Raw genomic sequence first — 23,348 nt, 5'->3', positions numbered from 1 at the left:
TTCACACAATAGGGATGGTCTAGCTTTAACAGGCCATGGGTCATTATGCTGCAGAGCACACCTTTCAGGAAGGCTTCTGGTTCCTCCTCTCTCCTCTTCTTCCAATACTGCTTTAAAGGAGCATTGCCTGAGAGGGTCTTACACGCTTCCCCTGGGAACTGAACTATATGGCTTGTGCATCTCTCTGGGAACCCCCCAGGGCCACTCCTTTCTGCAGGCAGCTAGAAGGCATCTCTGTCCTTCCACAGAAACGGCAGGCAAAGTCTTTGCCTGAGATCAGTAACTCAGGAGAAAGCCCAGGTTCCTTTACAAAAAAAAAACTGGTACTCACGTAAGGAAAGTATGCCATCACCCTTCTAGGATAGAGGCTGCACTAGCTGGTGTTTGTTTTCAAAGGCCTTGGAGAAACCTGACTCGTGGAAATGGTCAAAGCCAATCCTTTGTCAGGAAAAGAAAAGCACATGCTGTGAAGTTACAGTTAATAACACACAGCACTTCTCATGTTTGTTGCAACTTACTAACACTCATTAAAGCCTGGGAAAACTCTGCAATGTCTTGTGGGGATTAGGCAGCTAGGGTGACAGTTTTTTTGTTGGTAGTGGTTTTTTGTTTGCTTTGTTTGTTTAAATTGAAAGGTGGAGCAGCACAGATGAGGAATACACTTGGACATAACTTGTCCAAAACCTAATGACAGAGAGGGGTTTTAAGAACAAGTTCCCAAACCTCACTCCGGTGCTCAAATCACAACCACCCCACTGGAGACATGAACATTTCTATACTCCGCTCGTGCTCTAGCACCAAGTCCACTGTCCCTACAATATGCATGGTCCGCACAATAAAAAGGAACAAGGGGTCCAGTACCAGTACCAGCCACTTGCATGGCAATGCTTGGTTAGCAAGAAAACTTTAAAAAAAAAAAACCACACCAAAAAAACCAAAAAACCAACCAAACCAAAAAACTGCACAGACTAACAAAATGTGTCTATATTTCATCGATCTACTCAAGGTAGAAATTATACCTCTGAGACCTCACCAGGTAGAAATCAATTTAGTTAGTCCCCCAAAGCAGGACAAGAGGGAGGAATCAGTGCTGCAGGCATACAGGCTCCCTAAATTGTTCCATTAATGCATTTGCTGGCTCGCTCTAAACAACCCCTTCCCCAAAGTCGTGAGACTTCAGATATAATGAAAAGAGGCAGCCATGAATAACGTAAAAACCACACAGAAACAGACACAGGAAGACAGAAAGATATTTACAGTTTTGAAGGTAAAAGATAATAGATGCCAAGGTAACAGCCTGACAATATCTTCAAAGTGTCTTTGGAGAGGCACTAAAATACACTATTCAAGATGTTAGCAAGAACATAACTCTGGAGAGATCTGAGCCTTGCTACTATGAAAAGCTTCCAGAGTTAGAAGAATGAGAATACGGCATGCTCTTCAAGGCAAGAGTGCAAGCACCTACTCCTGGTTAAATATTCAGAAATAAAATAGATAAGCCTTCATAAATATTCAGTAGGGACAATCTTGCACACCACAAGGACTTGGGAGAGCGTAGATGACCAGCCATGTCTTCACTACCTCTTATATCTGCCACTAAATTAGGCTCGAAAAATCTAACCAGAGCTGAAGTGGGGACATCTATGGAAATATTCCAGCACTGATACAAAAAAAGCCTACCTGGAGCAGTAAGAGGTCATTTAGCTGATTTGTAGGCTGGATGGCTCTAAACCACTTCCTCTATTTATCTACAGGAGAGATGCAATATGGACAGGGGCTATGCAAACCTTAGGGAGTGAACAAAGAACAGTATTTTGGAACTAAAATTCAGCTTACTTTCTCATAAAGCCCTGTTGCAAATGGCACTGCTAATAAGATGGATGACTAATGCTGGGTGACTCTGGTAATTGGTAACTAGATCTGGGAAAGGACGGTTCAGAGGATAAATCGCTCTCAGGAGCATGAAAACCTTTGGTTTCAGACCTTACTTTCCACATATTTCCCAAGAGACGCTGGACAAAACACATGGTGTCTCACAAATTTAAACAGCATTTAGTGTCACAGATACTCAATTCATCTGATTATGAACTTCGTCCATTTGTTTAATGTTTAGGTTATGACTGAGCTTTTTGGTTATCATACTATCATGAGACTTTCATACCCTCCCTTTCATACTCATCGACACCACCCACCCACCCCCCAAGAGTCTGGGCATTGCTTTGGAAATTCTTACGTAGCATTAACTTTGTTATATTTCTGGATCAAAACAGAAACTATGGAAGTGACTAGCTACAGCGTGTTCCTTGGTGGCATTGTCTTTCTTCTAGAGAGGATTATACATGCTACGTATAAGAAGCTTTAAGCCCTAATGAAGTATAAGAAAATTGAAAAGAATTGGAAATAGTTTCTCAGAGAACCACCTTAGCTTTAAGCTGGCAAAGGTACATTTCACAAAGGATACCCAGAGGCTGCATGCACTGCTGAAGTCAGTGCTGTAAACAACTGGCTTGAGCTAGCACAGCTTTGTGCTCGGAGACAAAGGACCTTTAAAACACTGTCGTTTCTTAGGGCAAAAGAGTTCCTATGCATTTAACAAGGCTATATACTGGTCATGATCAGTTGACCTGAAGCTCTCTTATCAGTAGCGTTCAGCAGTGTAGATGGGACTGTTCCAATTCAATACTTTTCCTGTCTGTTCTTGCCAAGCTGGCTGGTATTCCCTAAGACCTTGATTTCCCAGTTCAAGCAAAACCCCAGCTCGAAATCTAAAGCCTGGCAAGTAAACTCACACATCCTGTGCTTCAGCACACAACAACTGCAGATTTATAAGCTAATTCTCTTGTTAAAAGCACGAAAGACTGGCTCCATGCGGTTAGGACTCAGCCTTATGGATCACACCATAAAGACAACTACACAATTCCCAGCTGACTTCACATTCTTTTCTGGCTCCTACTGAATGGGAAGTGAGGATTGCCCAGATCCCATTTGTTTATGCAGCCCTCATTTACACTTGGACAGAACACTTTGATGCCCAAGCTTCCTCTATGCTTGCCCCCCCGCCTTTTTTCTTTTTTTTGACATCTCATGAATTTTTAAAGTTAGAATTATTTGCCTGCAACACCTGAGTACCCATTTGATTACTTCTTTTTTATAATGGCAAGTGTTTGAATAAACTCCAGTGGGAGCTAGTGACACAAGAGGGGTTAAACATAGAAGAAAAAAAAAGGGTGATTTTTTTTTGTTTGCAGACATAGTATGGAATAACAATTTTATTTGGCAGAAAGATACTCTAGCACATCAGAATATAAAATCTAACTCCTTCCAATAATTTAATCCAAGCTTTTCCATTACTTCAAAGAAAAATTAATTTAACCTGAGGATAACTAAACAAAGCATTTCAGACTTCTGCATTACAATTGCTACTTGCTGTGCGCCACCAAAAATATCAATGCAATAACTCTCCTTGTAGAAAAGGCACAAAACCAAGAACAACCCTGGACTACACAGGAGTTACCTCGTTACACATTATTCTGGTCAACAGAAACAGGAAAGGAAAGCCTGCAAAAGTGGTTTATCATTACTTCCATTCTGTCTGCCACAGAACATCCATTTTATGAAGTGTTTGCATATGTTCTCCTACAACCTCAGCTGGGCCTCTGTTTTCTATAGGCTCAGAGAAAGCCATAGCGGTGGCATTGAGGCAGAGTCTCTGTATTGTTCCACAACAGAAGCACACTTGTACAAGGAAAAACATAATTCCCACACGTTACCAGAGGAGATGTTGAAAACTTCTGCAATTTGGTTATCCAGTTGTTTTGTGTTGTGACCTACTAGAACTAAGAGGTTTTGGGTGGCATTTGGAATTAGAAAATGAAGTTGAGAATGATTCACACAGAAATGTCTGGTCTGTTACCAATTAATTATCAAGGGCTGCCAACACATGACTGACTTTACATCAAGATACAATCAAAGGCCAACCACCACTCATTAACTTCTAAAGATTATCAGCAAACAGGAGGCAAAACATGTGACAACAAATAACATTTGTGAACCTCAATTTTCCCACTCTAAGAAATCCAAACCACCGTGGTTTTATTTGTTTACAAGCTTTTGAAAAAAAAAAAAAACCAAACTATTTTGCACATCTCAGCAGAAAAGAAGATCACAGCCTCCAACTCCACCTGCCAGGGCCACCTGGAGTAGAGCTGCAGCACTAGGTTGGGTCAAGGCACGGAAGCAGGAACTGGACAAGCTCTGCTCCTACCCCACCTTTCTGACAACACGAGAAAGCTGCCCAGCTACGTGCTGTAATGCTGAACCCAAAGCACAACCGAATCAAAGATTCTGTTGCACTTCAGTTTCTGTCGAGAGGAAAATACTTCGCTTCACTGCGACAATGCGACTAAACGCGTACTTATCAAACGCTGGTATCACAGTAATATTACAGAACAGCCCAGGAGAAGAAATTATTTCTGACCTGACCATAAGATTTGCATTATATGCAGTACTTAAGACATAGTCTCGGAAAGAATGAGAAAAAGCAAATGCACTAAAGCAGATGTTCTGTGGGAAATTGCAGCAGTATGTGAACATGTTACTAAGCAGTATCATAATACAGATGAACAGAGGAAATGGCTAAAGGTTGTCTTAACTAAAGCATTTTTTAGAACATGAGTGCATCACTTCATGTTCTTTTAATGTAGTCTATGTATATGCAGTATTTATAACAAATATCAGTGGGACAAAATAATACCCACCTTAGAACATCAAAATATTGGTTGGCATAGCTTAGAGCATGATTTTTTTTTTTCTTCAAGTACTGTAGGAAAAGGAAAGAATGAGAAAAGGGGGAGGGAAAAGTTGAGAAGGTGGCACAGGTTCTTCACAAACAAGCCTCTCCACTCTTTGTACAGAGACTTCAGTAGGAAAATATTTATAAAACTAATATTTAAATAACTAGAGGATAAAACTGAGCAAAAAGCAGCACTGTGTTCACAAGGACTGTCAAAAAGCCTTGCATGCCTTCTTTTGGTAAAATTACTGCACTAAGTGAATGAAAGCAATCCAACAGATGCCATTTTCAGCAGCCGCAGGTCAAATGCATGCAATACTTTCAATTAGCAATGTATGAAGTACATCTTTTCGTCCCTTGTCCTTAGCGGATACTTCATTCTCACTCGCCTACCTTGTGTCAGGACACACCTTTTCAGAAATAACAGCAGAGATCAATACTAAAAAACATGAGAATACGGGTGTTGCACTCAACTGGCTGGCATTTAGACTTACAAATATTTCTCCCCAGAGGAGCCTATCTAATTTCTGTCCTATGGAAAACTGCTGTTTTTCACATGGAAGCAATACCCTCAGAGGCAACACACAGCTGTTTCAATGGTATTTAATTTACCTGAGAGATGAAGAGTGTGAAAAAAACCTGAATCAGAGACGGAGACGGCGCCAAGACTGCAAAACATGATAGATGTAAAATAAATTCAAGGCTGTGCACTAGAAGTTTTTCTTCTCGTGAGATGGATTATTAGGAATACAATGGGGTTGGCAGCAATTTATTCATCTAGTATGTGCCCTTTTTATAACTTTCTCCTCTCAGTGCTTTGCTCTTCACTGTGTCTTTAGAGCATGTCCTTTCAAGGAAATTGTCAGAGCTGACAAAGCTGACTTGCCATCTCCAACCAAACACAGCAAGAAGAGTCTATACGCTTCTCACTTCTTTTCTTGAGTAATCTACAGAAAGCCTTTACACATAGTATATGATAGATATTTTTATACAAGCATATTTTAGTCTATGAACTTGCTTTCATGAGTGCTAAAAGTCGCGCAGAGAGGAGGCAGATGCTGTTAAAACCTTCAGACAGAGCTCGATGGCATACCTCAGCTCTGACCTGCAGCCCAGACAGCTACCACAGTTCTGACCCCCTGAGTTAAATTTATTCCTGTGACACCTTCTCTTATTCTTGGACTAGAAAAAGCTGTTGAAGGCCAATTCTAGTCCACTCCTCCACCACTTCTTTGACATTGTACATCACACCTAATTTGCAAGCTCCTCAATCCTGTTATTCCTCTCCTGAGACTCATTTCAGCAGACTGATGTAGTGCTGAGCTATGTACTACCTAGCAACACAGAGTATGTTGCGAAGTAAAACCAATTAAGATCTCGTCTAGAATCACCAATCTCATTTCAGCTGGAAAAAAAAAAAAAAAGCATTTCATATCAGATGCTGCACTTCCAACACATTACTAAGAAAATGGCTATAAGAAAGTGAAGATTTGAGGGTGGGGGTGGAAGCATGCATAAACTGCACCTAAATTCGTAGTTTGGGTTTTGCATTTCTGCTGTTACTAGAGGAATACAGCTTCAGGATAACTACAAAGAAATACCATTGGTGTGCACTTTTCAGACCCACAGTATTCTGGCTGCCACTGTAAACCCATGGCCCACTGCACTGATCTTGCAGCTTAGCGTGAAATCTGTTGCCCTTTTTCTTAAATACAACAGATCCTGCAGGGTTTGGGCAAAGGATTCTTTCCATATCACTAGACCGTTTTCTGCCTCAAACAAGCTGAAATAAGAGTTAAACACAATAAGCTATTCCAGCAGCTCTTCTGCAGATCAAATGTCAGACAGATGACTGTACCACTACTGGGTTCCCCAGAACACTGACCTACCTGGTCTCATGCTAGCACATACTTCAACTATTTAAAGATTTTATTATTATCTAAAATACTCAGACATAGGATTTCTTCTGCAAAAAAATTTCAAATTACCATCTACTATCAGCATGTCCCTATCCACAACTGTTACCATTTCAGCTTGGATATAGCCACTGAAAGTTTACGGATATTTTAAAAGTATCATGAATAATCATTAATGCAGAGACCCTTTTCTTCTGATAGTCATTAGAAATTCAAATTCCAACAATTCCAACAACTGCCAAGCTCACTGCAGTCTCATCTTAAGGGAAAGCAGAGACAGAACTGACTGTCCCCAAAGAGTTATCCAGACAGCTCGCCTTTATAAGGTTGTGACAGAAGTGACAGAGCCAGAATATTTTCTAATAAGAAAACAGAAGCTTGAAATCACAAAATATACTCAGTGTTTGGTGCAATCATTACTGAGGAAGAGGAAAACAATAGGATTTTGATTGCTGTATAAATCCACTAGTCACGGAAGACAAAGAGAGGGAGGATATGTAAACAAAACATAAAATGTTTTAATTTTTAGCTCCTAAACCAGGGATTGCCCGTCCTGAAGCTTGAGAAGAAAGTTTTGGCTATTCTCTTTACAGTCTCAAGGATCCACACTGCCAACATGCTGTACTGCCCTTTTAGACAAGGCGTTAAGAGATTTCTAACTGCAAGGGGAGACACTTACTCCGAGGACCAATAATTTAACAAGTCTCAAGAGGCCATCTCATCATTTTATACAGAAGGTTATATGGCCCTGCCTGATACAAACAAGGTACTGGACTTGCACATTATGATGCAGGATGAAGATACAAGAAAGAAAACTCATCCATATGCATTTTTAGGAAGAGCTAGAAGACGTCAGGCTTCTTCTGAAGGCTGTTCACAGGTGTCAGATTGTAAAAATACTAAGTCATTGATCAATTTTATGATTTTATAACGGGAGTATCACAGATGAGTTAAAACAAAGTGTCTGTATCAAACACCAGAACTACCGAAGTGAATGTTCATAGTTACGGTAGGCCAGCACCGTTGCTTTCAACAGTCTCTTTCCTGTTGCTTCCCTAAGGCAGAGAAAGAATCAATGCAGAAAGTAAAAGCCTAGATTTTCACCTTTTCAAGTTTAAAATAAAAAAAAAATAAAAAATTTAAAAAATCACTTGAGCTCTCATCTACTTCTGTGTGCTTCGTCAGAATCCTAAAATTCTATCAAACTCATTTACATACCCAATGTTTGACAGTGCTTGTCAGCATTTGGCAGCCAGTAGGTTCTGAACCTTTACCATCGGCTATTAACAGTGCCTAAGTTGTAATAGTTAAACTTCAGAAAAGAAAGCTAAAACTGTTTTTCATAAGTTTGGACTCAAAAAAAGAAAAAAATATCTTTCCAGAGTCCTCAGAGTATGGGCTCTTTACAAAGCAGTCCGTTACCTACTTTTGACAGCTGAGAAGGCAATTTACGCAACTGAGTTTCACAAAGGAGCCGACAAAGTTGATTCTGACGCAAAAGAAATTAAAATGTAGAGACTTGAAGTCCTGATTGATACAGTGAATTGAAAACAGCAGCCAACTTAGCTGACTGTGCAAGACACTCTGCTTAAACAACACTTCAAGTCATTTTAATGAACATTTCAAGGCATCACCACCAGCAGCAAGCAGCAGGAGCCTTGCAAGCGATATGGAATCCGTTAAAACTCTATTTATATCCTACCTGTAGAGTGACAATATAATCCCATTCTTGCTTTGTACTGACGCTTATTACAGAGACAGTATTATGTGACCGCAGATCAGGTTTTCACTGGACACTTGCATGCAGTTGGAATCTTGGAAAAGGTAAAAAAGATTTGTTTTTCCCTCAAAAACCATTGCTTTTATTTTAAATTGGGTTATTTAATCACTGCTGCTGCAAGAGCCCAGATAAGACTTATTTTGATAGAAATGTACTACCACTGTTCGTAAGGTCGATTTTCAGATAAGACACAACCTGAAGGAGTTTAGAATCCAAGCGTACGCATAACTGAACATCAAGAGATCCTATGCAATAGAGACTCACAAAACAGGGGAAAGACACACCCTAGAAAAGAAGATGGCAAAAAAGCTCTTACGAATTTCATTCTGTAACAAGACCGAAATCTCGCAAGTGTAGATTGTAGCCTTTGAACAAAGGAAGATAGTATCAAATCTACTTCTGATGCAATCAAGATCATCACAAGTTAACCCTTAGTGAGAGTAATTAGCTCAAAAGTGGTATCATTATGAAACCAACATTCTGGGAGATTACTAAATCAAACCACTTCTATGAACACTGGTTAAAAATACCCAGGACTGTTTATAATGCTTAACAGTAGGTCATGGAACTGCAGCTGTACAACATCCTTATGCAGTCAACACAAGGAGATGAAGAGTCTTCCAGGAGACAGCCCAGAACAGTTACATCAGGCTCATGCTTTATTGTCTCCCTCGAGAAAACCTTCCTCTTTCCTTCCACTGACGGTACAGAGTCAAGGCAGATAAGGCAGCACAAAGGCAAGAAAGCTAATTTGTTACTTAAGACGACAAAGTTCCATCTTAAAATCTCGTATTTGCCAAATACCAAAACATCAGGACAGACATACATTGGTAGCATTTCGGAAGAGACATGCACGTAAATTAGAGATGGCCACAGCTTGAGGAGTTGGGCAAAACTAAGACAGAAGAAGCCTTCGTTTTCCTATCTTTGATTATTTTTTTTAGATTTCACCTGCTTCACAGGTGCTCAGAGCACAAGCACTTTCCTTGGTAGCGATAATAACCCTGTGTTTCAGCAGCCAGAGACCATGCTGTTATGAGAAGTCCCCAGAGAGCAGCATGGTACATGGGAGCATCTAGAGGCTGCAAAAAGTCAGCATGTACTTTACTTGTCTGTCTTCTTGGGGTTCAGTGATTTGTTAGTTACAGACAAGCTGTGACCTTCAGAATTAAAGTTCATCATTGCATCTGATATTTCTCCTATGGGAGGAGCTTGGAAGACCTCTTGGGTGAAAGGTCTTGCATATTTGTCTGTGAAGATTCTATCCCTTTTTGCAGTTTGGCTGCCAGAAGCAGTAACTTGAATCTGACTGGTGAACCAATGCTTGGTATCATAATCGGCAGCTACCTGTTTTTGGGGCTAATTTGAAAAATTAATGAGCAATTTCTCTGCATAGAAGTCAGAATGAATATCATCAACTGACTGATTACAATGCGTTTTCCTTCCCCTCACTCACAGCTCTCCCAACACTACAGTATCTCCTTAAAATGGCAGCATGATGTCTTCCACTCCAGCTACTGAAAAAAAGTGATCCAATGTTCACATGAACACAGACTGTGAATAAGCAAAGGAGGATGCACTTCGTTGTAAGGTGCAAAGACAGAAGTAGAATCATTAATGTGTGCTAAAGCTCTTATCATAGGTATCAGCAAGAGAAACAAGAATAATATGGAAGCAAGAAACAAATTACAGTTTATAAAAAAATACGGCCATGAACTTCTAATATTGATTTCTAACAATGCAGTAAAGCAGATTTGTAAGCCTATATGCGATACAAAAGCCAGTGCCACCTATTGTGCTAGATATCGCTACAACCCTCTACTCTTCAAGACACATGTGGGAAGTGTTGCTATAGGTACTCGCATGCACATGATCCCATAAAACAGAACTACGTAGAGTTTTTAATAGATCCCTGTTAGGTGGCTGCAGCCTTGCCCCTGCAGAGAGCTGGGGCACAAGAAGCTAATCTGCTCTAGTTCAGCTCACAGGAGGTTCTGTGTCAATGGAATTTTTAAGAGATACAAATTAAAATTTATGTGTGCTCACCACTGAATCATACATCTGCCCCAATACGTACCGGAGACTTTGAGAGATCCAACAAGGCTGTTCCACAAAAGCATCAAAATCACGTATTTTTGACTTTAAGGAACAGCACTTACCTTTACAGAAGAAGAGAGAGAAAAAAAAAAAAAAAAGGCATGTTTGTGTTCAGTCTACTGACTCTACTGACTAAAAATCTACAATGCAACAAATGCAGTAGGTTTGGTTACAGCGTATGTTCCACGGGACCTAAGTATGACCTGAAGCTCTCCAGTATTTCATGGGCAAGCAGAGCAATGGAGTGTGGTCTCACCTGTGTATTGCCTTTGCTTGTGGGTAAGCACTTCTGGAAACAGGTGTGAAAAGGAACGCTGCATCCAGTATACAGATTTCTTTAATGTGAGCTTCTAGAGTCAGCAGCAGCAACGATCTGGTTGCCACATGAATGCAGATAATTCTACAAGAGAAACAGAGCTGCAGATTAGGGGAGAAGAAAAGATTGAAAGCTTTCCTTTGAAAGCTGTCCCTAATCTACTTGTTCATGGAGGAAGAAAAATCAAAATGCAGCACATGAAGTCAAAGTTGTACTTTGGTACTTTCCCCAGTGTGTTTTGAACTTGAAACAGCGGTTGTTGGACAGCTTGTCTTCACTCTCCCCAGTCTTTGGTAGTACCATCTCTGATTATACTGTCTCCTTTAACCTCTTTACTTCATATCTCCTTCAGCTTTTGACAACGTCCCTATTTAAGTCATAGCAACAAGCATGAGGTGTAGGAGGCTGTTAGACAATTGCTCAAGTCACTGCAATCATCTGTCCCTACACAGACCTGGAAAATCACCTTTGGATCCCTTAGTCAGTATATGTAGAGTTGTGCCCTGAAGTAACCAGGTCTCGAGAGCAGACGCGTACCGAGTGATGCTCAAGCATCAGAAGCCACAGGATCTCAGGTTAATGGAACCTCTATTTTCACACACGCTGTGTCGTTATCACTTTCCTCCTTCATCTTCCTGTTAGCATGCAATAGCAAACAGCAACCTATTGGAATTCATAAAGTAAGTCAATCTTCAAATTCTTGACTCATTTGTGTAGACTTCACAGGTTCCGACTGCGGTCTCTGTAGGGAACTAAAGACCTGCACTCCATTCTATATTATTAAACACAAATACATAAATGCTGCCATTTGTTCTTAAAGTGATGATGGCACAGAAACTCAGTTATTTGTGTTGCTGCATAGAAAAGAGTTGTTTAACAGGTAGACACATGAAGCTGAGTTAAAGACTCCGCAGAAGTCTAAATTCACCATTTCCTCCTTGTATCCATTTAAACATTTTGGAAAATGGTTTGTTTCATGCTGTAATATATCTCTTTCTCCCAGATGAGAGATTTCAGGTTAGACAAGCAAGATGATTGCCTCAAGCATCTGCCAAGGCTTCTGTATATCCAAGCCTCCCACAGTTCTCCAAATATCCATGCCAAACAGCTGACTTCACAGTTGCTAGTTTTTGATTAGGTCATTAGACTAGGAAATAGCTAGACAGACACACAGTGACCAGTTTCTTACAGGAAGAAATTTTTGGAAGAGCATTCAAACAAGGAAGAGGCCATTTACTGTCCAGAGGCAAGTAAGTAAGAACAACAGCCTGAGGAAATCACCAAGGCTAAGATGTGTCATGAGGCCATATGCACTGAGAAGATAGAAACAACTCACATAACATCCAAAGATCAAATCAAAATCATATTTTTCCATTTTTGTATCTGTCAGAACTAAAACAGAAGAATACAGAGAAATGGCAAAAGGGTAGAAACTAAAGACTTACCCATCCGATTCATGCAGATCATAAGTTTCCTTCTTTAGTTAAACTATTACTAAACACATTCCAACAATCTTGCTGCATCCTACAAGTACAGGAGCATTGACAGAAAAGGCTTTTGTTTCCCTGAGAGAAACTGGCATAATTCTGTCAAGTTTAAACAAGAGTCCATCCTTAATGTGATATGTTTCTTAGCATAAATGCAAGGTAATGTTTATTTTGCCCAACTGAAGTATACAACTGTGTATGCAACCCATTTACAGAATTTTTTGAAAGCAGATGCTGGTAAGTATTTCCTATTTACAGTGCTACATAATTAGGTCACTTATTACAGAATCTTAACACATTTATTGTTTTATTAAGGCTACTTTTAGAAATCCCAATCAAGAGGTATGGCTCAGTTAGTCAACAGCCATACAAGGACATTAAAAAAAAAAAGAAAATGAGACTTACCATCACCCCACAGATCTCAGGCAACAATAAGATGATCTCAGATGGAAGAAACACAAAAAATAAACAGCTACTCATCAGCTGGTTTAAGTACTCTCATTCTTAAAACAGGCTGGATTCTATGACACTAGAGTCTTGTATTCCCAGCTCAGCAATCATGACCTTCTGTATGCCACTCTGCTGTTTGTTTCTGTTTTCACATGTAAAAAATTGATCTACTTATCCTTAGCATCAAGCCGCTGATTTGACAGAAGCGCTGCAAGTATTAATTTAATGTTTGGGAAGTGTTTAAACACTTTCAGTTTGAAAGCGCTAAAGGCAGACAGAGGATTACATTACACTCTCTGCAGCTAACCTGCTTTTAAGGGAATATTAGGGTGGGGATTGCTTCTAGGCAGAGAACTCATACATTTAGTTTCAGCCTGAAAGCACTTCAAACATCTGAGCTAGAGGATAAGCCACTCACAAGGGAGATCTATAATGGAAAGGCTGAGCTGGAAGTACTACATAGCAATCCTGCTGGTAGATACTACCATCTTCAGACAAAGTCTTCCATGAAGACTGTAAAGAGAAGACGCAGTAAGTCACATTCAAGATGTACCTGTAACTATACAAGGCTCAGCTTTCTCACAAAAGCAACACATGGGAAGAAGGCTTAGCTTGCAAGGATTGTTATTAAAGTTTAGAGAAAAAGTACAATGCCCACAGTAAAGTTGTAAGAGAAAAAGTGCTTCCACCACGGCCAGAGAGCCACTTGAGAGCTTTAAATACCCTGCATTAATTTGCCACTTAATGAAGAGTTCTCTTTCATTAGACAGAAGAGCTACTCCTGTGTCCTTGCAGGAACAGAAAAAAAGCATTAAAGAGCCCATTCCACCAGAACAATCTCCAAAACAAAATGTATTTTCAACACTAAATCAGAGCTCCCGTTTATTCTGAACAACAGAGGGAAAGCCCAGTTACAAATAGCTGTGATAAACCTGAGAATACAACTGCACTGCGCTCCTTTTAAAGTGCTGATTTACTCCACCGTCCCAAGCCACCTGCTTCAAACCTCCAGTGCTACATCCAGGCTGCTCTCAGCGGGAGGCGGAGTGGTGCCATACTGCATGACCCCAAGCGTGTACTGGAAGCACCCCACACATGACATGACAGTGCACTGGGAAATAAACAAGGCTATTAACAAAAATGGGCTACAACCCTTATTTAGTCTAACCTAGGGAGGTGAACAAAGACATACTTCATGCAAGAGCAGAATGCACGCTTCTGGAACGTATCAGACTGCGTCACAATTTTAAGGTTATAAATGCTGCTGTTATAAATACTGCCCAGTTAGAGAATAAGTTGTCAGAGTAACGGGGTAGAGTATTAGGGATTCCCTGGCTTCATCACTCTGTTGCTGTGTAGTTTTGGACAACCCAATGAATTTTTTTTATTCAGTCCGCTCACTCATGAAGTCGGATTACTCACATTTCCCTTTCTCGAAAGTCATGGGAATCAATACTCAGTGAAGACTTGTAACAACCCTTTAGCAAAGCACACACAGAAACGGACGTATCTTTCTTCTAAAGACTCTTCCTCCTTCTGTTTGTGTGCTTTAGACCAAGAAGGAAGAGGAGGCAGCGGAGGCAGGACACAAAGGGCTGTGACAGCCATACTCTGTGCAGGTTTGCTGCGCACAGGAAGAAGCTAACACCTCAGTCTCTTTCCATCTGAAATGTCAGCTTTACTACACACAGAGCGTTTCCAGAATTCTCCCTAGGAAGTTTATTACGAGGAGAGAGAATGAATTAAACACTACCCTTAAGAGTTTGTAAATTGAGAGTTTATTAAAAACAAACAATTAATATGCAAATGCCAAGGTAACTTCCTTCCCAATCTGCTGTGGCCAATAAGACAAGCTACAGGGCACCTTGTCACTGACACAGGTCCATCTTTATGCTGTGAACACTTCCTTTGTATCAGTCTTAAGATCTCCACAGAGTCCGGTAAATTCAGAGAGGATGCCAAAGGAAGGAAAATTAGACAATTAAACAAGAAGCAGCCAACCGACTTGTTCCTGTCTCCACTTTGCTTACGTCACTAGAGACCTTGCTGTTCTAAACAGCTTTAGCCAAAATAAGGCAGCTTCTCTGCCTATATGCAGCCCATTATCTACTACAGATTTCTATAGCTATATTAATTATAGATATATGTCCAAATGTTACTTTAGAAAAACTAATAAGTGAATAATCCACTATAATCCTATAGTGATGATGACACAATCCATGGAGGTGACTGACATGCAAGAAATTAATTCTGGTTTGAAAAGGAGATAAAAGATGGGCTTTGAAGACCATGGCCCTCATTTTGGCAGCATATACTTGAAGAGAAGTTACTTGACACAAGGAAGAATCGCAATAATTTTATCTGAGGAAAGGATTTTACAAGTTTCACTTACAGAAGTTCATCCTCCATGTGAGTAATAGCAAGTTATCAGTCCTACTTATAAGAGAAAAATATAGCCATCTTTCACTGAGGAGGAAAGGGTCTCATGAAGGAGAGAGGTAACAGAACAGTATAGCTACAAAATAAAACAGTCTGCTAATCCTGCTAAACAATCAAATGCTTTAAGAGAATTTAACACAATTATGCTTGATTGGCTGCCACTGTTCTGCCTGTGCCCATGCCAAAACACGGAATAAACATGAAGATGGGTGTCTGAACTATATCATACAATATCAGTGAGGTATTACACACGCAGGGTTATGCAGGTTTAATGGCCAGCAAACAGGTGAAATTAATACCCTCCCCATATCCTTGTTCTGTCAGAACAGGCACACAGCTCTTTCTTCCGATGGCACAACCTCACACGCTTCCCACTAGTTTTGCTGCTGTGTCATTCTGGATTGAGTGGTCACTCCTACTGCGGGCACACACATAAGATCTGCCCTAGAGCACAACTACTCAGGAAATTAATTTCTACTATGCATTGTCTGAAGAACTGGAAACAAGCGTCAACTCACTCACTGAACTTGCTGTGTTGGACAAGCTACGATTCATTTTAAGACTGTGAGCTAAGACTGAGAAGCAAGGTTTAAAAAAAAAAAAGAGAAATAATATACAAGACTTCTTTCAACGTCAGGTTCTACTTTCTAGACTATTTTAAGGAAGTCTTCCAAGGCCCTTTTTTAATTTTCTCCTAGTGGTAGAAGACATTCAATGCAAAAATGCCTAATCAGATTGTATGACAACTGGAAACTAATGGAAAAGAGAAAAAACAACCTGCCTTTGGGCAAGGAACTCTCCCATTTTATTTCTGATATTGGGAACACATGCGCATACAACACGAACATAAACACACATTCATTTCAAGGAGGAAAAATATCCATCTGTGTATTCATCAAGTTTTACGATTCAAATGAACACATTCATGCTACTCTGCAACGATGAGGTACCCACTGTAACAAAATCCCCATTTTTTTCCACTGAAAAGCCACAATTTAAATGACTGTGCTCCTTACACCTATGGCTCAAGAACCAGCAGCTAAAAGGAGACGGAACATTAGCACAACACAGTGAGGAAACTTGCTCTCTCATCTTGAGCTTTTTCCATCAATCTAGCATCCTGTGTAAAGTAGTAAGAGTGAATTTATTAAAGACATAAAAGAAGGTTCATGGGATAATGACACTGCTTTAGCGCTACAACTCAATAACGAAGACAACAATCAGCAAGCAGACCAGATCTTCCACACAGCACTAACTAATTAATAGGAGAACGGTAGGAGGAAAAGAAAACCCACTTATAAAATACAAAACCAAAAACATCTGAGACACTGCACTACCTCTGAAATGTTAATTCAGTCATGGCTTACTCTAACAAGGTCTACACAGCAGAAAGAGGTGTGGCGAAGGAGGAAATTTTGCACAGAGCTCTGCCCAGATCCATTCCTGTTTGTACAGGCTATCAGCAAACAGAGAAGCTCTCAACAGGGAAGAAGCATCCTCTCTGCTAGTCGGCAGGCACATTTTTATTTCACCTTTTCTTCCTGAAGAAGCACTCAAAAATCCTCTAAAAGCCTACCAAAATAGGAGACCGTGCTTCCTATCTCAAGGAACACAGAAAACATTTACAGGTATGATACAACAAAAAAGCAACAAAGACCCAGACAAAAGACAACTGAGAGAAGCAGCAACAATACTAGGCGAGTTTTCAGCTAAGGTTAATATACAGACTGCCAGAGTATTTTTTTCTCCCTAAGAGATAATCCGAGTGAATAAACACCAACCCCAAAATTAAGTGGCTGTGTTCTGGTAGCCATCCTGAAAGAGAATTATGAATAGCTCGGCTTCCCCACTTCTCTATTCATATGACTCCCCAAATCTACCATATCTGTCATAACAGACGCATTGCAATATCTGAACACAGCACATTATGTGACAGGAAACGGTAGAGATCAAATCACTGTGAACAAATCTGTAAATTCAAGGTTTCCTATGAGAAAAGGCCTGGCCCCACAGAAACTACTCATCTATTTCTACGCATTAGACAGCCTTGCGCAGCATCTGCACACTGCTTCATCTCCCCCTTTTTCTCCCTCCCTAATACTTTACTGCACACAGAAATGAGTCAGTATAATAATGCAGCCTATGGCTATGACAAACATCTTTGGACTATTTTCGTTCTTTGATGCTATGAAGTATCATGAATGTATTTGATATCCACAACCAAAGCTGTAACTGAATTTGAGGGGGGAGGAAAAGGTCTATTTTCTTTGCCTGATGCAACGGTAGCTGAAACCAGCAACGATAATCTGCCAGCACAAAGCACAAGAATGAGGATCATATCTGACACTGTTTTCCAAGCCAAGATGATGATAGGTGGATGAACAAATCAGTCTGGACAATCTCATGCTGCAGCATTAACAAATGCCACAAGGGTCTAACGCTTCATGACCTAAGCATCAACTGAGGGACAGACAGTATGACTTCTAGGTCTTTTCCACCTTTAACCCTCTTTTATTAAAGTTACAGAATGAAACAGTGGCCTTGGACTTGTAAACTAACTCTGTGAGGTTACTACTTGCATTAAATCTGCCTGAGAAAGATACATATTTCCTTAAACACGGGGACCATTTGACTTACAAGGCATATATTCAGCCACAGAAACAGTCATAGAAGAAAGCAATGTCTTGGGGTGAGGTGGCAAGGAAAACACTCTGGTTATGCTTCACTATTATATAACTAGATTTAAGAAACTCCTTTCCCAAAATTAAAATACAGTGAGCAAAACTCATCTGAATCATACCACCGCATCCCCAGTGCAACTGTTTAAGCCAAATCCTAAAATTCCCCAAGTGTTGTGTCCGTCCCCCCTAAAATAAAAGAATTTCTAACAAGCAGTATGGGAAATACATCAATCTGAGAACTGGTCCGACTAGTCTTTATGGAAGAGAGACTGGAACATTTTAAGATTCAGAAGTTATCAAAGTTTGACTGGAAAGTGTACAATGAATTACCAACAGGCAGCATGAAATTTTGTACTTGAGCCAGGATTTCACTCCATGCAAGTTTGGACTTGCACCATTTCAACTTTTTTCTTGACCAGAGACAGTTAGCGTTCATATCGCTACTCTGAATATAGACACAACCAAAAAATACCCAAAACATTAGGAATCAATACTAGTACACTCTGACAATATTTATCTTTTCTGTGCTGCCTTGCAGCCTGCTGGACCTGTACCTTGGCCCCTATGCAGCCTATCTACCAGCCGGTGCCAAGTTCTTCCCCACCAAATGTCAGATTAAAGCAGTTACTTGTTGAGGTTTTGCATTGTGGGGTATTTTTTTTGTTTTGGTGGTTGGGTTGGGGGGAGCAAGGGAAGGGGTGGTGGCAGTGTCTGCGGATACTGAAAATGCGTGAGAGAATCACACCAATGTGATGGGTTTCCTCGCCTTGAGAAGATAAGAGGCAGGGAAAGGGTCACACCACCACTTCGTACTGCAGCTTCTAACCTAGGGTAAAGCTCCCCAAAGACAGTTTCAGGTTCCCAGAGAGATCAAAATCTTTGGAGAGAAGGAAAATAACGAAGGGGAAACAGAAAGAATTCCCTCCTCCCAACACAGACTACAGCAACGGCCTTCCTGCACTGGTGTTCTCCCAGAACTTGACCTTATGAAAACCTGAATGAAGAAGAGCACAAGAAGCCTCCATTAATGATCAAACTTTTCCTCTCTCAAGATTATTTTCAGTTCTTCTCATATTAAATATCCTACTTTACTTGTTACTTTGAGCTCCTGTTTAAACTATGCTAACCTTAATTATTGTACATGTGCGACCAAAACATGTTCTAGTTTTCTTACATATGTTACTTATTGTGTGGTCAACAGTATGCTTCTCCAGAGATAGGTAACTTGTAAGAGAAGTAGAAAAATAACATAACTCCTAAATTCTCCACTCACAGCTGTATAACCGCCTACAAGCGAACAGCTCAGCACCACAGACATGCTGTTTCTATATATAAAGAATCTGAGGAATTCCCCAAACTTTCAGCATTAGCATGAAGGAGTTCAGATATTAATCGTCTCAATAATGAAAACAAAATAGGTAACTTTCTAAAATGATATTCTGTCTGTGGTATCTAACAACACCGACTAGCGGAAAAAGAGTAGAGACTAGGGTTGTTTAGGCCTGCTGAACTCCAAGATATGGTATATCCTGTAAACAGTCATACAGCTTCACTAGCATTACAAATGGTCCCTGCAACCAAGACCCAAACACACCCACACTTCTTGCTGTGGTAAAAGAAACAGCAAAAGTTGCTAACCCTTTGGAGAGTTTCCATCTAGAAGTTCAGTTCACTGACCATACTGTACAGTACAGCTTGATCTGCCTTTGTGCATGGTAGATCTACAGTGCACCTATCTCATCAGCGTTAAAGATAACCAAGAACTGGAAAGAAAAGCACTGTTCTGACTTGGTATTTCTCAAAATTGGAGGGGGGATTGAGACTAGAGAAAGAAAAAGATTAGAACGTCATCCTGCAAAGCAGGGAGCACAGATTCAGTACCTGCACTGCTGAATCAGCATGAGCGAGGATAAAGCACGCTTTATCAGAGCAAAGATTTCAGCTTGGCTGCCTCATAATACAGAAAAACAGTCAGAGCCCCTGCTCTCACAGTGGGGCAAGACTGTATTATCCACAGGCTTCTAAGGAAAAGCAATAGAGTACAGTGAAAAGAGGCACTACTTCAGCCTATATAAAGTCAAACAAAATACAATATAACAAAGTCTTACAGTGGCAGAGCCAACGTAGGAAAACTTCGGAATTGCAGAAACTGCAAGTGACAGATGTTAGGACGAAAGTGGAAGACAAGAGCATTGGAGCTCTCACATTGCCTTATTACAAGCGTGTCTTGTTTGCACTGATTGGTTTTACATGCAGGGCTGGCAGGTCATATTTATTTTCATGTTATTTGAAGTTAAAAAGTTAGTACAGCTGTCAAAGCAGAGGCCTAGCATGACAGCTGGCTGAGGACAAGCTACAAACAGAACCGAAGCAAGAGAATCTGGCTACATAATTTATATAAATAAGTATAATTTATCAGCAATGTTTGTTATCTTTCGCTTTCAAGAAAGAAACCTTATGGAGGAGGAGGGTGCCAAACTACAGTGTCACGTACAGCTCCATTACTACACTGTAATGTTTTGAGGACTCCAAAGATCAACATTCTGCGGGTTTTCAGAGCAACCCACACACACACACGTGTGTCAGCTTTCTGGGGCCAAGCAGTCAACGAGCCTGCTCATCTACGTAAATAGAAGCCTTAACACTAAAAAAAGAACATCATCATCTGAAAGCAGGTTTCAATCTACGTTTCAAATGTGTTAACAAAAAAGTGAAGAAAAGCAAGGGGTTTGATATAGCACATTCCTTCAGCTATGCATCTTCGAGAGCATTATTTTGAGAACGTATTGGGAGTGCCAACATCCTCCTGTCTTCAGGCTACTAAACTGGCCCTTGCACTCCATGACCCAAAGCCACACTACAAATGAGGTGACTTATGAAAGCAATGCTGTACCTCCAAAAAAAATCTCCAGGAAGAGAGACGTGGGAATGTTATCACTTTCAGAGGTCACAACCTCCATTACAGAGCCAAGCCTGTGTGTGTGTGCCTGTATCTTAATTCACAATCCAGCTCAAACCCACCTTTTTCAGCAGTTTAAGACAGCAAAGTGGACTGGTCTGAAGCAGTTAAGCAAAGGATGCACTTCCCGCCATCATTTACTATAGGGGTAGTTGCTTAGAGCAAACCAGACAGCTGTAGCTGGTAACACCTTAAGCTGTTGTTCCTAAATGCATCAGATCCAAACCTTTACTTAAGGTTTAAGCACATCACCTGATACAGGCAGTTTAACAGCTGCCTACTAAGATTTTAAAGGGAGTTGCTCTATAAACACCACTGGGAAGGCTGATGGGAAGGGAGGAAATCAAATTTATGTATTTAAACTGTACTTTACACACACTAAACAAAATAACTCAAGACAGTCTTCAGAAGAATATCATTAAAACATTCCTTGCCTCAGTTATCCTCCAACACATCTGAGCCACGGTGAAGTTTTACTTTTAAATTAAGACGACGTACCTTCTCGCATGTCCAAGGTCTAGCAATGCTTAACCTGTTGCAATAGCATATTTGTTTACTATTCTGAAACAAAAACAGTATGTTAACATCAAACAGACATTGTGAGATGAATCCTCTTGTTATGTGGAGTGATCAAAGGAGCTCTCAAACAAGCTCTCGGGGAGGAAATTTCATTTAGCCAACAACACAAGTGGGGGCAATATCTACCAACTTGGAACCATGCAGATTCACTTTTGGAACCTGGCATCAACATTCACAGAGTTAATCATACAAAAGAATCATTGTTCTGGAGTGCTATTGTGTGAGAGAAGGAAAAGATTTTCCCTTCTCCTTTTTGCCAGCCACATATATTACAGTTTTATGTAAAGAAACAGATCACTTCTTTTTGCCTGTGCAACCGTCATTATGCTTTTATTTTTCTATATACATTCAGTATAATTTGCTTGCTTATGAGATGATTTTTTCCTTCAGTCTAACAACGCTTTTATTTCCACCACTCTGTATGTGCATTTTTTAATACATGTATTTGCAGTTAGAAGTGCATACTGAGTGTTCTTGTACAAGATCTACACACTCATCCAGGACCAGTAAAGCAGAAAGTCAGTCCTCTGTAGAAAAGACAATTATTCACAAATTACATTTCTTTCCTGCTACTCCTCAATACCATCCCTCAGAACAACCAAATTCATAAAACTCGAGAAGGGATGCCCACTATAGTGAGAGATCTCACAAGTTAGTTACGCTTTTCTCATAATTATCCATTCAGAGTCTTCCTGTCCATGCCCAGCTTCAGCAGTTCTGAGACTGTTTTTCTACTGGAAAAGACATGAATGCATTTTTTTTTTGGTCATGACCCAAAATTCCACAGTTCTTTGGAACCACTGGTTAGTACAGTCTAAGCATTAAACTAAACACCTGCCAGACAGTACCAGAATTCAGCTGCAAGGCAACACTCACTAGCTTTGATGAGGCATTTTATTCACTAGGTTGTTTCTGCTTTGTTTTTTCCTTTCTACTGATTTTTGTAGATTTCAGCAAACAGGGAGTTAAGCAGTCTGCACAAGATAAATTATGAACCTGATGACCAGCTACTGATAATTTGTCTTGAACTTCAGTAGATGCAATCGTTGGAGCCAGGCAGGCAAACAGACCTGACAAACATGGATAAACTGAAGAGTTCTTCACCATCTTTTCCCATTTGCTTTTCCAGCAGATTAAAATCATTCAAATGTTGTGTGGTTTTTCACAAGTGTGTGCTGTTGAAAGCTCCACTGTTTAAATATGCCCTAGCTGCCAATTTGTCCAAGCACATTCTGACAAACTCAAAATCAAAATGGAAGTACAGACGTTCTGCACGTTTATTTCCACCAAGAGGACACTGGTTGTCTAAAACAGCCAGAGACACTCTATGGCACTCTCCAGGTATGTAAAAAAAATAAAATACCTAAAAGTCAGGAGTATTCCAGTGCTGCTTCTAAGTACCACCAGCATTTTAAAAGAGCTAGCAAAAAGAGCTAGAATGATTGGCAGTGACAAGCAGATATCATCCCCTTTGCTGCAACACAGGGATTGGATATTTTTTCCTCCAAAAAGTCCTTGGGAAGCTAAGGAGAACTTACAGACTTTGGCTCTGTGCTCTTGAGTTTGCTACTCTTCATGCAGGGGAGGGAAAGGTGTTGAGCAATGAAGGGCTTCGGAAAAAAATCCCTGTTCCATATCAAGGGAAAGCAGATGAGCCCCATGCCAGAAAAGCCAGATTGTAAGAGACAGAGCTGCACTCTGGGACCACTTGCAAACAAAGCTGGTAGCAATTGTGATTCACACTAGCCCATATGCTTGTTTTGGTGTCAAAATCTCAGTCAAGGACTCCACAATCCCAAAGAAGGAACTCTAAAGGAAAGAGTAAGACAAACAATAAAGATACCTTTTTCAC

The 23,348-nt window shown here is 40.3% G+C and overlaps 1 protein-coding gene across 2 annotated transcripts in view; it reads right to left on the bottom strand.

The window, feature by feature from the left end:
- LOC134514806 (transmembrane protein 263-like) overlaps positions 1-23,348 on the bottom strand; it is a 206,049-nt gene that overhangs the window by 142,407 nt on the left and 40,294 nt on the right. The window contains exon 3 of one of the 2 annotated variants that reach the window (XM_063333091.1): positions 10,842-10,985. The exons of the other annotated variant lie outside the window; for it this stretch is intronic. Within the exon in view, the coding sequence (XP_063189161.1) occupies positions 10,842-10,905 (64 nt within the window). The 5' untranslated portion in view covers positions 10,906-10,985. The remainder of the gene's footprint in view (positions 1-10,841; positions 10,986-23,348) is intronic. 2 annotated transcript variants of the gene reach the window in all.

This window comes from Chroicocephalus ridibundus, chromosome 4, assembly GCF_963924245.1.
Source record: "Chroicocephalus ridibundus chromosome 4, bChrRid1.1, whole genome shotgun sequence".
Taxonomy (NCBI): domain Eukaryota; kingdom Metazoa; phylum Chordata; class Aves; order Charadriiformes; family Laridae; genus Chroicocephalus; species Chroicocephalus ridibundus.
This window is presented reverse-complemented; position numbering and strand designations above follow the sequence as displayed.